Here is a 15,481-nt window from a genome sequence, read left to right as displayed (position 1 = left end):
GTGTCTTCACTCTTCATTGACCCACTCAAATGATCAAATGGCTTCAATATGATAAAACACTCAAACCTGCTCTGCTGGGTAACACTTACAATGACAACACTTGAAGGACCAGTGTGTAGGATTTAGTGGCATCCAGTGATGAGGTTGCAGATTACAATCAACTCTATACCCCTCCCCCTCCCCTTCCCCTTCCCCTTCCAAGTGTGTAGGAGAACCTACAGTGGCCACAAACTTGCGAAAAATGCAACAGGCCATTCTTAGAGCGTTTGGTTCGTCTGTTTTGGGCTACTATAGAGACATGTGGTGACACATAGCTGGCTCCGTGGAAGAGGACTTACTCCCAATGTAGATATAAAGGGCTCATTCTCAGGTAACGAAAACACAACAGTTCTTATTTTCAGTGATTATGCACTAATTAAAAAATACTTACGAATATAATATTCAATTTCTGCCAATAGATGCCCCTATATCTTACACACTGGTCCTTTAAAATAGTTTCTTAGTGACATTAGGCACAAAATCCTGATGGCAACGTTGTCACTTTTCAATGATACAATTAATTACTTGAAAATGTTCCTCTTCCACATGGCAACAAGATGAATCCATCCATGTAGAAATACAGCAGCAGCTGGCAACAGGTCACCATGAGGAGTTCTGTTGTTCAAATCTTTGATATGAAAGCAGGACGCCAGTGTATAAGACTTGCAGTCACATGGTCTGAGTCCTGGAAACTTGGGATGAGACATCCAATAAAGCTGCGTTAAATTCAGCCGAAGCTGGGTTAGCGTTCCTGACAGCTGGGCAGGACCAGCACTCCATGTCTTCTCGCTCCAGAGTCCAGAGGACAAACCTTTAACACAAACAATCATATTTCAGACGAAGCAAAACGCAAGACGATCAATTTAGAGAAAAAGGTTGTTGCCTGGTTTAAGTGTAAGGTGTATCAAAGTGCGGTCAGTGGTTATAAGGGCTCACTCAATGCATTCAAAGAAAGCAGTTTATACAAATGTCAGCACCCATATTACTGATATATACTGTAAAAACACACTATGACTACAAAAAGTATTCACCTCAGCCCTCCTTGGAAGTGTTTATAATTTATGTCCAGTCACTGTTTGGTCAATTTCCTGATAAAAACCCATCATGAAGACAAAGAAACACTCCAAACTAATCTGCAACAAGGTCTTTAAAAAGTCCCAATCAGGCAAACGCTGCATAAAAATGTCCAAGGCACTGAATAGGAGTGTGCATTATGACACTATTTATCATGAGATGATATAAATGATCAACTGTTAGAGATTTTGCTCTACTGTTTATCTGTAGTTGATATCCACATCTCTGTATGAGCAGTGGTGGAAGTATTAAGCTCTGACCATTTCATTCTATGATTTATTCTCATTTCATCTTCCCCCTGTTTGATACGTTTTGCAGTTCATGAATTAGCTTGTAAATGACTGAACAGCGTCATCTACAGACATTATGCCACTTTTAACGTGGACCGGAAATTTCCAATCAGAAGCTGTGAGGCGTCGTCAGGATGTCAAATATTTGAACAGGTGAACTCAGAGAACAGGCGACACTAGTTAGTGGTTAGGATGTGTCATTAATGGATAAAAGCTTCCATATATAGTAAAGTTCTATTGCTGACACACAGAAAACTGACATATTAAACTCTCTAACATCTATCATATGGCGGTAACAAGACGTGCTCACTAGTTTAACATCTTCCGTAGCCGCCTTCTGAGTTACAAGACGTTAGTTAGCAGAAACTTCTCACCTTTTACGGGACCAGGAGATAAATGACGAGAAAAAACGCAATGTCAAAGACAACGAACACCCAAAAGTCAAACCAATATGAGTGTTTCGGTAAAGAAACTTGAGTTCCTTTAGATTTAAACATTTTAAGATCTTCTTGTTTAGACTCCGTCACGGGAGTTGCAGTAGGTCCCATGATTGCTGTGTCCGGAAGTGATGACGAAACGACGACGTCTTCTTCTTCTTCTTCTTCTTCTTCTTGAGGTTTATTGACAAACAACGAATTGCTGCATTATTGCCACCAACTGGTATGGAGTATGGATCAAAATGTCTAGTATTTACAATATTGATTAAAAAAAAAAACCTCATATCCTCTCATCAAGTCAGGTAGTCTAAGATACTGAAATAGGATTCGTTAACACTCATTTCTTGAGGTATTTTGTTGAATATCTATTAGATCAAAGTGTACTTTTATTTTTCTGAGGTTTTGAATCAGATGTCCTCTGTCTGCCTCATATTTCTGACAGTAACATTAACATGCTCTACTGTTTCTTCATGAGGAAATTTCAAGTAAAATCACCTGACACTTGCTTCATGTTCATGTGTCTTAAAAGCTGTATATTCTTTGTACTTTATTTCCATTGAATACAGGACTTTGGACATTAAACAATACATTTCAGTTTATTTCAGACAATATATGGGTTGTTAATATTCTTTCATTGGGTTTGCATTTAAATAAATACTAGATGTCAGAAAGACATCACAAAAAGCCAGGTGGCCTTTGGGATCTAGCAGTCAGTGTCTATATATGACTACACACAACAAAGTTACCCCATCTCTTACTGTTATTTACCTTTATCATAACTGTACTGCAGGTAAACTTAGCTATTTTTCTACAGAAACATGACTAATTTAGCTCACATTTGAGATACAGTATTACATGTTTGCTTCTGTTGACAGCCCTATAATTCAGTAGTTTGAGCTTCATTTTGAAAGATCAAGCTCCAGATTCAGTGAGAAGCAAGTTTTTCTGCTGATACTGAAGAATCAAATGTCATCAGCAGCACATAAACTGGCTCAACAGAGTGAATTTAAAACATTTAAAACTCACTTTGGCAGAAATATCACTTGGGACCATCTCTATTGCACTCAGATATGTTCAGTGTCATGTTTACTTAAACTCTTCTAGATATTAAACATTTAAGACTTGATTTGTCATTAAATTGTTTTTGGGGTTTTCTCAAAGTACAAGAACACTAACATTTTGACTCTATTTTCACTACTATTTTTAAATAGATTTTTTTCTTACAAAGTTACATACTTCTGGTTTTCGATAGATCTTGTATACTGTGACTCAAGCTGCTTTTAGTTCTCCTTATAAAGCAACAGTACTTTAAATTGAGAAAACTTCCAAAAAAATACATCCGTCCTCAAGATGGCCACTGAGCACAAAAACATTACAAAAGGACAAAGACAAAAACTCAGCATGTTGTTTGCTTGTGTGACACCAAATACCATTTATTAGGGCTTTACAAAGACTACAAAATCCTCCAGATGAGTTAAATCACTGTCTCTGTCTATTTACATGATATGTTACATACAAATGTACAAAATATAAAACATTTAAGGACAAATGTTTCACCCAAAAAGAAGAAAACTTTCTCTCAAACCAGAGTAAATGCTATGGTTTTCAACTGAGATGTAACTGCAGGTGTACGTGGAAAAATTACCAGTTGATCATCAACACTATGGTGTACACTGTTAACGGTGTCAAAGTTCTGCTAGCTCGGGAACTAATGGCCTACAGCAGGAGTGTAGTGTAGCTGAGAGGGTGAAACGGGGTGTGTTTGCGCTCTGAATTGTGGGAGATCTAAGCTCAGGTTTGATACATGGGTATAAGTCTGTAACCATGGTGACTACCCCCTTAGCATGCAACCACACACCCTTGCAGACAGAAAGCTGGCCAAGTTGGCCAGAAATATGTGCAAACCATCAGAAGCTTGGCTGCAGAGACACGTGTGAAGCCGAACACAGGTAGGATTGTAGAGGATAGGATTGTCCTGAGGTTGTGACAACGTGACGTCTTGGTCTCTGATGGGCTTTGACTGACCAGTAGCACCTGTTGGTTGTGGGTAAATGTATACAGTACGGTGTCAGGTCAGCTTCGGTGCCTCTGGCAAGCCTAACGTGGCGTTAAGTTTGGGTTTAAATGTCCAGAGAAGAAGTGCTTCTAAGGAATAACAGGCATTCCTAAGGACGGAGAGGATCCAGAGAGTATTATGGCAGAATGGGAGAATACTGGAAAAGTGCCTATTTTTTGTTCTGTGATTTTAGTGAGTTAAAAAACTGTTTCTTACTGTACACCGTATGCCTCCTGCATAGGCAAAACATCCAATCACCACAAGACACACACCTGTTTCTGACAGCGTGTTGAGTTTTTGCATTTCTTTTTTTTTTTTCTCTCTGTCTTCAAAGTACAATAATTTACTCAGCGGGTTAAGCATATTGTAACATCAACAGGGCAGAATGCATCTTTGATTCACTGTGCAAGACTTAAGTATTTACAACCCACCCCGACCTCAAGTGTGCAAAACCAACCCACTCGTTAAACAAAGAGAGGACAATCAAAATTCAAAATGGCTTCCGTCCAATACACGCATACATAAAGGTAAAGGTCTCTTCTCAATGCATCCCCTTTAAAAAAACTCAAAACATGCTCGTCAGGCTAGAAAACCCAAACAGTTTGGTTGTGCTCCTGTCAGTTCAAGTGAGCCCAGCTCAACTGGGCGAAAAAACTAAAACTAAAAAATACCCCACCCCTTTTTAAATGTTTGTACAATATTGGTCAGTTTTAAATTCAAATACAGCATCAACTCTTGTGTACTTTTAACTGTCAGAAACAAGAAAGGGCGGTTTGGAGGAAGAGGGAGCGACGACAAACAGAACAGGCTGTTTTTCCAACTGCAAGCAGCGTCTTTGACATAGCAGGAAGCAGGTCATCATCATCATCATCATCCAACGTTAACATCTCTTCTCACTATAGCCAATGGGAGCAGGGGATGCCTCCCGAACTTTTGCACATTTAAGGCAGTGAGAAAGCACCAGTATCATTGTTCCCTGGTAATGTGTACTTAAAAATACTTTAGGTTCTTTTTTGGTACCTTATGGATGCCAGATGGGTGCGGATGCTGACTTTCTAATGAGTGCTAGAAAGTCCTGTAAGCTTGCATCATTCAATTTATTATTACTGATATTTTGTTAATTGATCAAACAGTGTCAAGGTTGTCTTTTCTGTCAGTGTCTGAATTTCCTCGATACAGGAAACTCTACTGAAATTGTTCTCCATGCAGGTTAAAGCAAAATGCTGAAGTAATCAGGCAACTTGCAACATTTGCAAAGCTAAAGGGTGGCAACAAGCTTCAAGGGAATTCCAAGAACAACTTAATCTAAGTTTATAACCATGGTCAGCTGTAAAGTCTGTGTGTGTGTGTGTGTGTGTGTGTGTGTGTGTGTGTGTGTGTGTGTGTATGTGTGTGTGCACATTTGGCAGTAAATCAAAGGGAAACATTGGCACTTGTCCATTTTCTTCACAGTAGCAATGTGGCTAGATGACACACAGACAATGCGCTTTCGTTGTGCTTGTTGTTGGCATACAGGGCAGCGAGGAGCGGCTTGGCAGTGCCTGACACTGAGGAGGTTCAGGGCGGGAGACCAGCACCACAAGGCTCAACTGAGGGGCAGGAGGGGTGTGTGCTGTGTGTGTGTGTGTGTGTCTGTCTCAGTTTGCTATGAAAATGTAATTCTTTAGTGATCCCAGTTAGGCTGTAGAGGTTTTGCAAATGTGTCAACCGCGTCTGGTGCCGTCATGGAGGTGCAGCATTGTCTGCAGACAATTTATGCTCAGAAAAAGTACAGACACCCAAAAAAGGTGATATAGATATACAGTAGATACAGAGACAAAAAAGGTGTCCTTTAGCCCTGGACTCTACTTTAGAACAGTAACTTGTGAGGAGCAGTTTAGTTAACCAGAACAAACAGCTGTTTTTTTTTTTAACTTTATCAGACATTATTAAAACACAGAATCAATCAGATGGATCTGCAATGAATCTCATTTGTATGTAAGGAAACAATCAGCTGTTCAGAGCAACTCTTTTAAGAGTTAAGAGCCTCCAATATGGCCACCAGAGAGCACTACATCACCTAAAACATTCTACAGCAGTGGTTCTCATCCATAAGTAACACAATGACAGAATGTGTGACTATCTCGGCCATGTGTTTCATACACTTTCTCTAATAAAACATCTAAAAGCAAAAATCTTATCAGATGAGGGACCCTGGGACAAAACCTTATCAAATGAGGGTCTGTGGTCTAATTTGTGTCAGTTTAGGGGTCCTTGATGTGAAAAAGTTTGAGAACCACTGTTCTACAGTATTCTCCTCTTAGTTGCCTCCCTCAGTGGGGGGGGGGGAGGGGTCAGAGGTGGTAGAGATACGGTGCCTTGCTCAAGGACACTTTGGCAGGCTGGATTGTTGGTCACGTGGGGGCTTGAACCAATTAAAGCCTCTGATTAAAGGAGTGTCTCCTCCTGCTGCCTGTGTATAAGTGCATTTGTGTACATGAGTATATGTGTGTCTGTGAGAAGCACCTCTGTAAACAAGGAAAGACATAAACAACAGAACCTGCCCCCCTATTGTAAACATCTGAAGATATAACTGGGATTGAACAAAAAAAAATCCAGTTTTGTCAAACCCTCTGCTTTCTCTCGTTTCTCTGACACTTTGGAGATTGACGCCCAAAGTTAGAAATAATAGAGTGAACTGTAGCTCATCATGGCTGAGCACAAATATGATTTACTCCTTACAAGTCAACTTCAGAGAGACTACTGTCCCTTATCAGACACGCCCCGCCTACACATATATGAAAAGTTGTATCCTAAAATGTTATACACCAATTAAAAATGAGCTAATTTCACTATTTCAGGTCTGTAAAATATAAATGAGCTAACTTGTATGATTGTTTATCATTTGACCACTGAAGATGCTTGATGGCTACTGCCCTTTAAAACATATGATAATTTGATTTAATATTGCACCATTGTTATGTAAAAATATGTGGGGGTTTTTTCAAATGGTGGGTATATCATTTTGGATAATAAAACTTTTCATATATCATACATCTGTGCACTATAGGGGTGTCTGGTAGTGAAGGAGGTCCAAAGGTTCCCGTGGTCCAGGGGTCCAGGGATTCCAAGGATCCGATGTCTCCTAGCAAAGCTCTTGGTCTCATAGCGCCGACTCCAGCGAGGAGTCCAGCTGGTCGTCATGGTGACTGGTGCTGTCGCTGTCGCAGCTCTGTGTGCTGGAGTAGTTAGCAGCCTCCTGCAGCCTTAGGAGCATGTTCATCTGCAAACGCAACAGAAAAGACATGTAAGCATGAGGACTAGTTAAGTTGTTAAGGAGGCGATCTCTTTCCTTGGTGTAAAACTGAGTGAAAACTGTAGTATGTTGCATTTTTGTATGTGGTTTGCTTAGACTGGAAAAACTTCACATCCTCAGGCTTGTTCAAGTGAAACACGTGAGAGGTTTAGAGGAAGAAAAAACACTTTTATTGAACTTCTCACAACTCAGACGCTGCCAAAAAGGTTGTAAACCACTGGTTGAGGCTAATGTCATACAATTAAAACTAAAACATTAGCCTCATGTGTGATGATGTCTATACTTTTTAGTGTAATTTCCTTTTTCTAAGGAAGAACTAATGTTCAGTTTTTAAAGTATGAGGAAGTGCCGTAGCTCTTCCTCTGAACTTAAATCCTGTTTGCACAGAAAGAAAAGCCATGGGGAGCAGACCAACCAGACCATCATACTTAAAAACACCTAAGTCTAATGACTCACAAACTTTGTTTTTTATATTTTACATGTGATAAAATACACTTTGAAAACATTGCTGTAAATCACCACAATAAAACTGCAAACTTCTCATCTCTGCAACAGAGCTAATGGTCTAAATAATGCAGAAGTGCTGCTGCAATCTGGCACATTGCTTCAAGTGTTCCTACAATGAGCCTTGGCACACCTGCACTAAAACTGGTCGCACCTGGGGACACACACGCACACACACACACACACACACACACACACACACTTGCTAAATCAAGCCAGTCATTTTTGGATGACTACCCTTTAATTCCTCCTGGGCTGCAATAACCCAACAAATGGAAATTAATTCTCTCTCTCTATTCTGCCTCACTTTGCCTCATTCTCTCTCTACCCTCCCTGAGTAGTTCATCCTCCACTCTGTGTATTTGTGTGTGGCAAGATTATGTTTAGGAGCTTGTACCACCTCGCTACTTTCTTCTTCTACCTACTGCTTTCCTAATTTGTTGCATTTTTCACTTGGCAAAAGCCGACGTAACACACATGAGAAGTTTCTATGGAAACCAGCAACCTTGAATTGAGTAACTATGAAAATTGCATGACGTATATAGATACATATTTGAATGACTCAATTAAAACATTCAGCTCAGGTGTTCACATGTGTAGGTCAGGTATTGATCTTTAAATCATGTTCTTTCCTGTTGATGTTTTTTGAGTATTTGTGTAATCATCTGCTTGAACATGCACTCCTCATATTCTTCCTCTGCTGATTCATTTCTTGCATTGGGGCTATTTTAATGAATTGGTTTAAATTCCATTTTGTTTTTAAAAATCTTTTATCCACTTTTGTCGCATCTTTCCTAGTCTTAAATGCTCTAAATATACAAATATTATCTCTGTAATTTCTATGTGTTTTACGTCTTCCTTACCAGTGGGTCTCCCTCTGTGTCACTCTGAGACACCTGCTTGGATGAAGCTCCCTCCTTGGACGAGCTGTAGCCGTCGTATCCCACGTCCTCCGGCCTCAGCTGGAGCAGCGATTGGCCGTCCTGCTGCAGTGAGGCGGCGTTCCACGGATACGTGTCGTTCACCCACTTGGATGGATCCTCCCACGCAGCTCTTTTGCCGTACAGCTGCAGGAGTGTCAAAAAGGAAGAAGACATGAGTAAAGAAGAAACCCTACGTAAGTTCCTTTACGTATAGGGAGACATTTAAGGTTGAAAGATTTCTCTTCATTTTCATGGAAACCTGTTTGTTTGTCAGAGAATGTGTCCGGCGGCTTTCTGAATCGGATTCTGATGATCTAATCTAGTTTTAATCACATACTGTATGTGCATCTTGTGACTTGCAGTGAGTCGTGTGCGGTGAAATAAAAATCAGAGGGTGTGGTGATTATCATTATCTTCTCAGTTTCATTACTTGTCTCATAATATTTAAACACCTGTGACAGACACAGTGGTGCATGGCAAGAATGTCTAAGTGAAAGGAGAGCAGAGTGCCAACCAACTATAGTAGTTTTTGTCCTGAAGGTGGCCTTTTATACTTAAGAGATTCATAAAGTTTTGTTTTAGATTATGTTACATTGACATGCTACATTTCTGCTATTATTTAAAAATTTGAAAAATCTACGATAAGTCATTTCAAGATTTATGTTCCTTCTCTCTCACAGTGATGCTGTACACACAGTATATTTATTGATTGAACAGTAGAGATTTAACACCATGTTTTGCTTTTTTTTTATTAATCATGGTGAAATGGATTATCGATTCAATTAAAACTTGTGATTACTTTGGCTGGTGATCTAGAAATTCAATTTAAGGCTGTGTCACTTACCTGAAGTCCTTCCCTGACAGCCTCCAGCAGGTAGGGCACCAAGGAGTAGTTCCACAGGTCAGTGAACCAAACCCGGGAGCCTTCTACATCCATGGGACAGGACAGGAAGAGGCGAGGGCCTGTAGGGATGAGGAGCCCAGATGATGAGTGTTTGGTGGATGGAAGATGGATGGTAGACTTTAAGCATCAGACACTCACTTAGACTTTTAATTAAAGGAACATTCAATGACTCTGAATGTTTTATTCACTAATATTCAAAGACTAATAGACAGTGGCTACACCACACAGGTTGCAGTATTGGATGTACAGAACAGAATTTAGAGAGTGTGTGTGTGTGTGTGTGTGTGTATGTGTGTGTGGACCAGGTATTCCTCATTTTGTGGGCACACCTCCCGCCTTATGGGGACAAAAAGCAAGTCCTCTTAGTGTAAATCATTCATTTTAGGGTGAAGACTTGGTTTAAAGTTTAGGTTTATGTTAAGGTTAGGGTAAGTCTCCAGGAAATGGATGTAAATCAATGTACTGTCCTCTGAAGTGATGGAAACATGACTGTGTGTGTGTGTGACTGACCTATGGTGACATCAGATGAGCTGTGTGCCTCCAGGAAGCTGTTGAGGTGCTGCCAGGTCTTGGGGATCCAGTCAATGATCTTAATCAGGTCATTGCTGCGCATGTTCTTATTGATCTCCGTCTCTATCAGCTTCCGCCGCAGGAAACGACCCAGGAAACCTTTGACCGGTTCGGTGTGGTTGGTGCACAGCACCCACCTACGACAGGACAGATGATCAATGGTGTAACTAAAGCAGCAGGAGCTAATAAAACAACTCACCGTTCCATCAGATTTCTCATCACAGCAGCTCATATTACACATGATGTGACTTGTGCCATTTCAGTATAAAGAGTTTTTGGCTTATTTCACTTCACTATGATGATTCACATTAAATTAATGTCTGGCCCATGATAAGCTTTCACTAATGACTTTGTATTTGCCAAATCATCAGCTAGTCAAACAAGCCAAGCAGAAATGATCCTCACTTATTGTCTATTCATTTTCATTTAACAAGGCTAATTATCCAAGAGATGTAATTACAGCACTCCCTCTGGAAAAAAGGCTTTTGGTTTATAATCTGTGAGATATTACATGCAGGCAGAGAGCTAAAATCAAACGCATTATCATACAGGTGAGATGATGCAAAGCAAATAAAACTAAATGTGCTTTCTCTGCGGAACAGATAACATTTGTAAATATTACAAACAATATAATATCATAACATGAAGAGTATTTTAAACTCAGTATGAAGAGTAACTTACAGAAAATAACAATATTTTGAGATAAATTATAAGGGTTCAAAGAGAGACATTCCAATATAAGTCAAGGTTATGGTTAAAGTGTCGTCACAAACCTGAAGTTGTGGTGTAGCTCAAGGTTAGGAGAGGAGGAGACTCCCTGGTTCATGGTCCCGATAACGTAAGGGCTAATGGAGACAAAGACGACAAGATCAATGAGTACTCAGTCACATCATTTACTTTTAGTCTAATGCATTTCTGCCCCAGTTCTAAGTACTAGTCATCAATAGTAAGAATAAACTTCCAAATGCGAGTATTAATTTGCCAGCTTGGAAGAGAGGAAGACTCACCATTTGTGGTACTTGCAGTTGAGGAAGCCGTTGAATATGTCACTGAGGGAGCCAATATGGTGGAGGTTGTCCAGGATGACCACAGTGGGGAGCTCTGTGTCCGTCTCCTCTGAGTTACACTGTTCTGCCAGGTTAGACAGGTACTGACGCAGGTCCTGGACAAGGAAGCATTAACAGGTTATAATGTGGATGATTTGGATGCAACATTTTAAGCGTAAAGGGTTTTAAATGTAAGTTTGATAAATAATATATGATCTGAGACCCTACTACTTTTTTATGTTTAACTCCAATTATTAAAATTGAAGCTAAAAGCAAATGAAAAAGCAGCTATTGGCGATGCATCTCACATGCTGGGGCCCTAATGCCAGTATATTTTTCCTCATGCTCAAGGATGATCAAAAACATCAGAGGCAAATCTGAGGTTGTAGAGTCAGTCCCTCAGAATCAACGCCTTTTTTCTAGAGCTGCAATTTTGTACTGAACACTGCACAGCTGAAGAGGAAGAGAGCCCAGTCTCTACACACACAGTAGCAGAAAACAGACCAAAATGCAACCTGCTATCTTTGAAGATCTCTAAATATCTGCATGTGATATACATAAATCTGTACGGTAGAATGTGATGCAAGACTGGTTTTCCCTTCATTTGTCACAAGGAAAGAAAGAGAAATGGCTATGTCCAGCTACATGCATACGTCATGAGAAGTAGATGAGGCAGGCTGAGTAAGAGTGAACATATCAAACTGTAGAATGAAAGCAAATCACTCCCACACTGCAATGAAAATCCTGCCAATGTTTGAATTCCTGTTCAGCGACATTAAACATCTCTTCCTACCTTGCTGGAATTCTGGTCCACGTTGAAGCTGGCCAGGTTGTGCTCAGTCACCTTCTGCCCCATTTGGGTAATGATGAACTCGGCCAGCTTGGCGGCCATGAAGGACTTGCCGGTGCCGCTGGGTCCTGAGAGGATGATACGACGGTGCTCCATCAACAGGTTGAGGTACCGCTGGATGATGGGCTTTGGAATGAGCGTGTCAAACACCAGGCTGTCTATACTGTTCTCCTTCAAGCCTAGGAAGATGTAGGAAGGGGTTTAAGAAGAGCACGACAAGAAAGGACAGAATGAAAATCAAATGTAAAAATTAAAATGTGAATATTTCAAATTAGATGGTCAAATGAGGTTTAGGGTCAGACCAGTTAGTGTCCTTACAGATAAGCAATAAACCACTCACTATATATACACACTCATATATTCCCCTTGTCTCAGACACTTTCCTTGAAAATCTAAACCAGGTTTCTACATCAGCTCTAATCCTGAAATAGAAACTGTGTCCTTGCTACCATACCTTTGAGGTTGACCTTGATGACGTTGTTGTCGCCCACCAGGTAGCCGCATGGCAACAGCTCAGGCACTTCGGAGGCGTGGGAGCGAACTACCTCGCCCATCTTGTAGCAGACTATGCTGTCTGAGCTCAGACCCAGGCTGGTCAGGGGGTCCACCCGAAACACATACTCCTGCAGGTGCGGGAGGGAGGGGTTATACTTAGATATAAGCTGTGATTCTATTTTGTTGTCCAACATACATTTAAATTAACTGTGGATGGAGGAGTGATGCAGCTTTGCACACTGTTAGAGTGACACTGTACCAACAAAGTAGCTGAATATGGTGCAAAACTGAAATGCTCTGTTCTTGTTTTACAATTTCAGAACTGGTAGGTTTATAATACCCTTAAGTTTAACTTCAGAATACTCTGTGTGGTTAATTTTAAAGAGGAAAAAAGATGCCCTCATTCATGGGTAGGGAGTGACTTACAAAATACAATGCAAGGACTCAAGTGGATAGTTAGGCCTTTAATAAATATGGGTTTTGTGGCTGTATGCATGCAGCATTTGTAATAAGAGTGCATGCATTGCTCCTATTTTTTCATATTTTTCATCTTTAAAAAAATCTGTTGTAGCAGACAAGACAAATCTGAAGCATGAACACATGTCAAATCATCTACAGCACATAGACAGAGATTTGCTGGATAAGACTGCTGAATATTCAGTTGTTATGTGGGCACAAAATGCTACACCATTTGCAAAATGACTCATAACTGATTAACCAGTCACCTATCACGCCATCTTGCATGTTTGATGCTTGTACTCACGATTCAACTACCATAACATATTTGGACATTTCTCATGGCAGACGTTTTAAGTAGTTAAACACAGATGTAGTAAAACATTAACAGTTCCATTCTATTTAGATGAGCCAGTTCCACAGCCGTGGTGTTGTACATGCTGGCTCACTCGCATGGCTTATTGACAAACCTAAATGGAACGGAGCCATTGTTAATGTTAATGGTTGCACCTGTGATGTTCCTGCTAAGACAAGTCAAAACACCTACTGTGGAAAAAATCTGTTTTGTGCCTAAATGACTGACCTGCACCTACAACCATAGTCTGTTTACCTTGAAGAGGCGTCGGATGACCCCATCCAGGACGTCCCACTTGGTTTTCCCACTCACACCTATAGAGCCAATCAGGTACTGCTGGCTTTGTGTACCCTGAAGAGTAGTAAAATCAATCAAAATACAGGAGTCAGGATAAATAAGATTACAGTGGAAGAAGACAAAATAATGTGAAATTCATCCACTAACCTTAGTGGTATTTGGCCCGCTGTTGATGGTAACCACTATTCGCACACTCCGGCCTTCTTTGCGCAGATTGCCCTCGTAGCTATCATCTAGCAGAATATCTAAAAACAGAAACAAAACCAACTTTAATCATTCAGAGACTTGATTCATTATAAACAAACTCTCACTCTGCCTGCTGGCAAATAATCATAGCTGGAAATGGACAAACAGTCCACAGTAAAAGACAGCTAATGGTTTTCTTTCATGTGATAATTACCTCCACATTTAATCAATGTTCTCATACAGAGCGAGTGAGTGCACAGAACGATAATGTAAGAACAACTGTGTGAGGAAATGAAAGAGCCTTCAGTATGAAGAGAGACAGAACTTTTAGACATAGAAAAAAGGTAAAGATGGGAAATCATTCAACAGCAAGAGATTCATTTGAGGTATTTGGTGAAGAGTTGAATGTTCAGTCATTCATGCTATCATGGGATAAAATCTCTACGTAATCAAAAGATGTCTGATATTAGCTCAGAAATCTCCCCAAAACAAATACCTTGGTGGTTACTGCAAAGTGAGGAGTGCAGTTATTGCTTTTAGGAATCAGGCAAAAGAACCACCCAAAGCCTCCTATTGGATGTTTACTAGCAAGAAATATTGCTCAATTAAAAACAAAAAATATCGATAAAGAAGTTATAAAAAAAATATCAGATTTTCCAGCACTGAAAAGGGCTTGGGTCAGGGATCTAAGATGTGATATAACAAATGATGAATGGAATGAGGTCTGGAGAACAGCTTGGTCTATCTCCACGAATGTCTCACTGAAACTAACTCAGCTCAGAACATTACACTGGTATCACTGGACTCCCAGTAGGTTTTGGAGGGTGGGGTGAATGCCAGACAGCACTTGCTGGAGCTGCTTGTCTAATAAAGGGTCATATCTTCATATGTTATGGGAATCAAAAAGTTTTGGATTGAAGTTTTCCAGAAAATCTGTGCTGTGACAAAAGTTTGTATTCAGCCTGATCCCGTACTTGACGCGTTCTATCAAGACTGCCTGATCATCAACATTATAAGTGTCCGTCTGTAGCTTTTGCTGTTGCCAAAACATTGATTTTTTTGTAAATGGAGAGACAGCAGTGGTCCACACATTCAAGACTGGACTGATGCACTATTGAAAATAGCCAAACTTGAAAAAGTAATTTACATGAATACAGGCTCTGTAGATAAGTGTAACTCCATATGGTCACCCTGCTTAGCAACCATGTCCTGAAGACTACAGATGGAATAGTTACTAAATTAATGTGATGCATTTTAATAAAACATGTAGTTAGACTAATGCACATCTATCCACTTGCTACAGTAAGGTAGTCATTTTATGACCTGCAGAGACTATTTATTGTCTTTTCCTAAATTAATTAGATACTTATTTTATCATTGATTTTTTTATTTGTTTTTCTGTTGTTTTTCTGTTTTTTTAATTACCACTTTTATTTGTCTGCCAGTTCATTTGCTGGCTCTTTGGAATTGTCTGACTGGTTGTCTGTATAAGATACAAACTATTGCTCTACTGTCTGATTTTCATTCATATTAGTTAATAAAATAAAAGAAGTAAGTAACCAAGAGAAAAGTCAGAACAATTTTCTAAAGAAATAAATGACAACAAGTGTAAAGACGTAGAAAACACTAACATCACCTTAAAGCAGCATGACACCATATATTTTAACCATCAGACCCAATACATTTTATATCAAGCCATTCTTC

At 39.9% G+C, this 15,481-nt stretch overlaps 1 protein-coding gene and 1 long non-coding RNA gene across 13 annotated transcripts in view; both read right to left on the bottom strand.

Annotated features, from left to right (window-relative positions):
* Positions 1–663: 663 nt before the first annotated feature.
* On the bottom strand, positions 664–2,049 carry LOC121891081. Its single transcript, XR_006094032.1, has 2 exons — positions 1,778–2,049; positions 664–850 (listed from the first exon to the last, which is right to left on the bottom strand). It is a non-coding gene; the product is annotated as an uncharacterized LOC121891081 (long non-coding RNA).
* A 4,525-nt stretch (positions 2,050–6,574) lies between these two features.
* nav3 (neuron navigator 3) overlaps positions 6,575–15,481 on the bottom strand; it is a 420,425-nt gene continuing 411,518 nt past the window's right edge. For all 12 annotated transcript variants that reach the window (XM_042402532.1, XM_042402533.1, XM_042402528.1 and 9 more), the window contains 10 exons: positions 13,739–13,836; positions 13,550–13,645; positions 12,443–12,611; positions 11,932–12,167; positions 11,100–11,254; positions 10,866–10,937; positions 10,033–10,229; positions 9,463–9,581; positions 8,559–8,762; positions 6,575–7,158 (listed from right to left, as the gene is read on the bottom strand). In XM_042402532.1, the coding sequence (XP_042258466.1) occupies positions 7,039–7,158; positions 8,559–8,762; positions 9,463–9,581; positions 10,033–10,229; positions 10,866–10,937; positions 11,100–11,254; positions 11,932–12,167; positions 12,443–12,611; positions 13,550–13,645; positions 13,739–13,836 (1,466 nt within the window). In that variant the 3' untranslated portion in view covers positions 6,575–7,038. The remainder of the gene's footprint in view (positions 7,159–8,558; positions 8,763–9,462; positions 9,582–10,032; positions 10,230–10,865; positions 10,938–11,099; positions 11,255–11,931; positions 12,168–12,442; positions 12,612–13,549; positions 13,646–13,738; positions 13,837–15,481) is intronic.

This window comes from Thunnus maccoyii, chromosome 23, assembly GCF_910596095.1.
Source record: "Thunnus maccoyii chromosome 23, fThuMac1.1, whole genome shotgun sequence".
Taxonomy (NCBI): Eukaryota; Metazoa; Chordata; class Actinopteri; order Scombriformes; family Scombridae; genus Thunnus; species Thunnus maccoyii.
The sequence above is the reverse complement of the archived record's forward strand: the minus strand, read 5'-3'. Positions and strand labels throughout refer to the sequence as shown.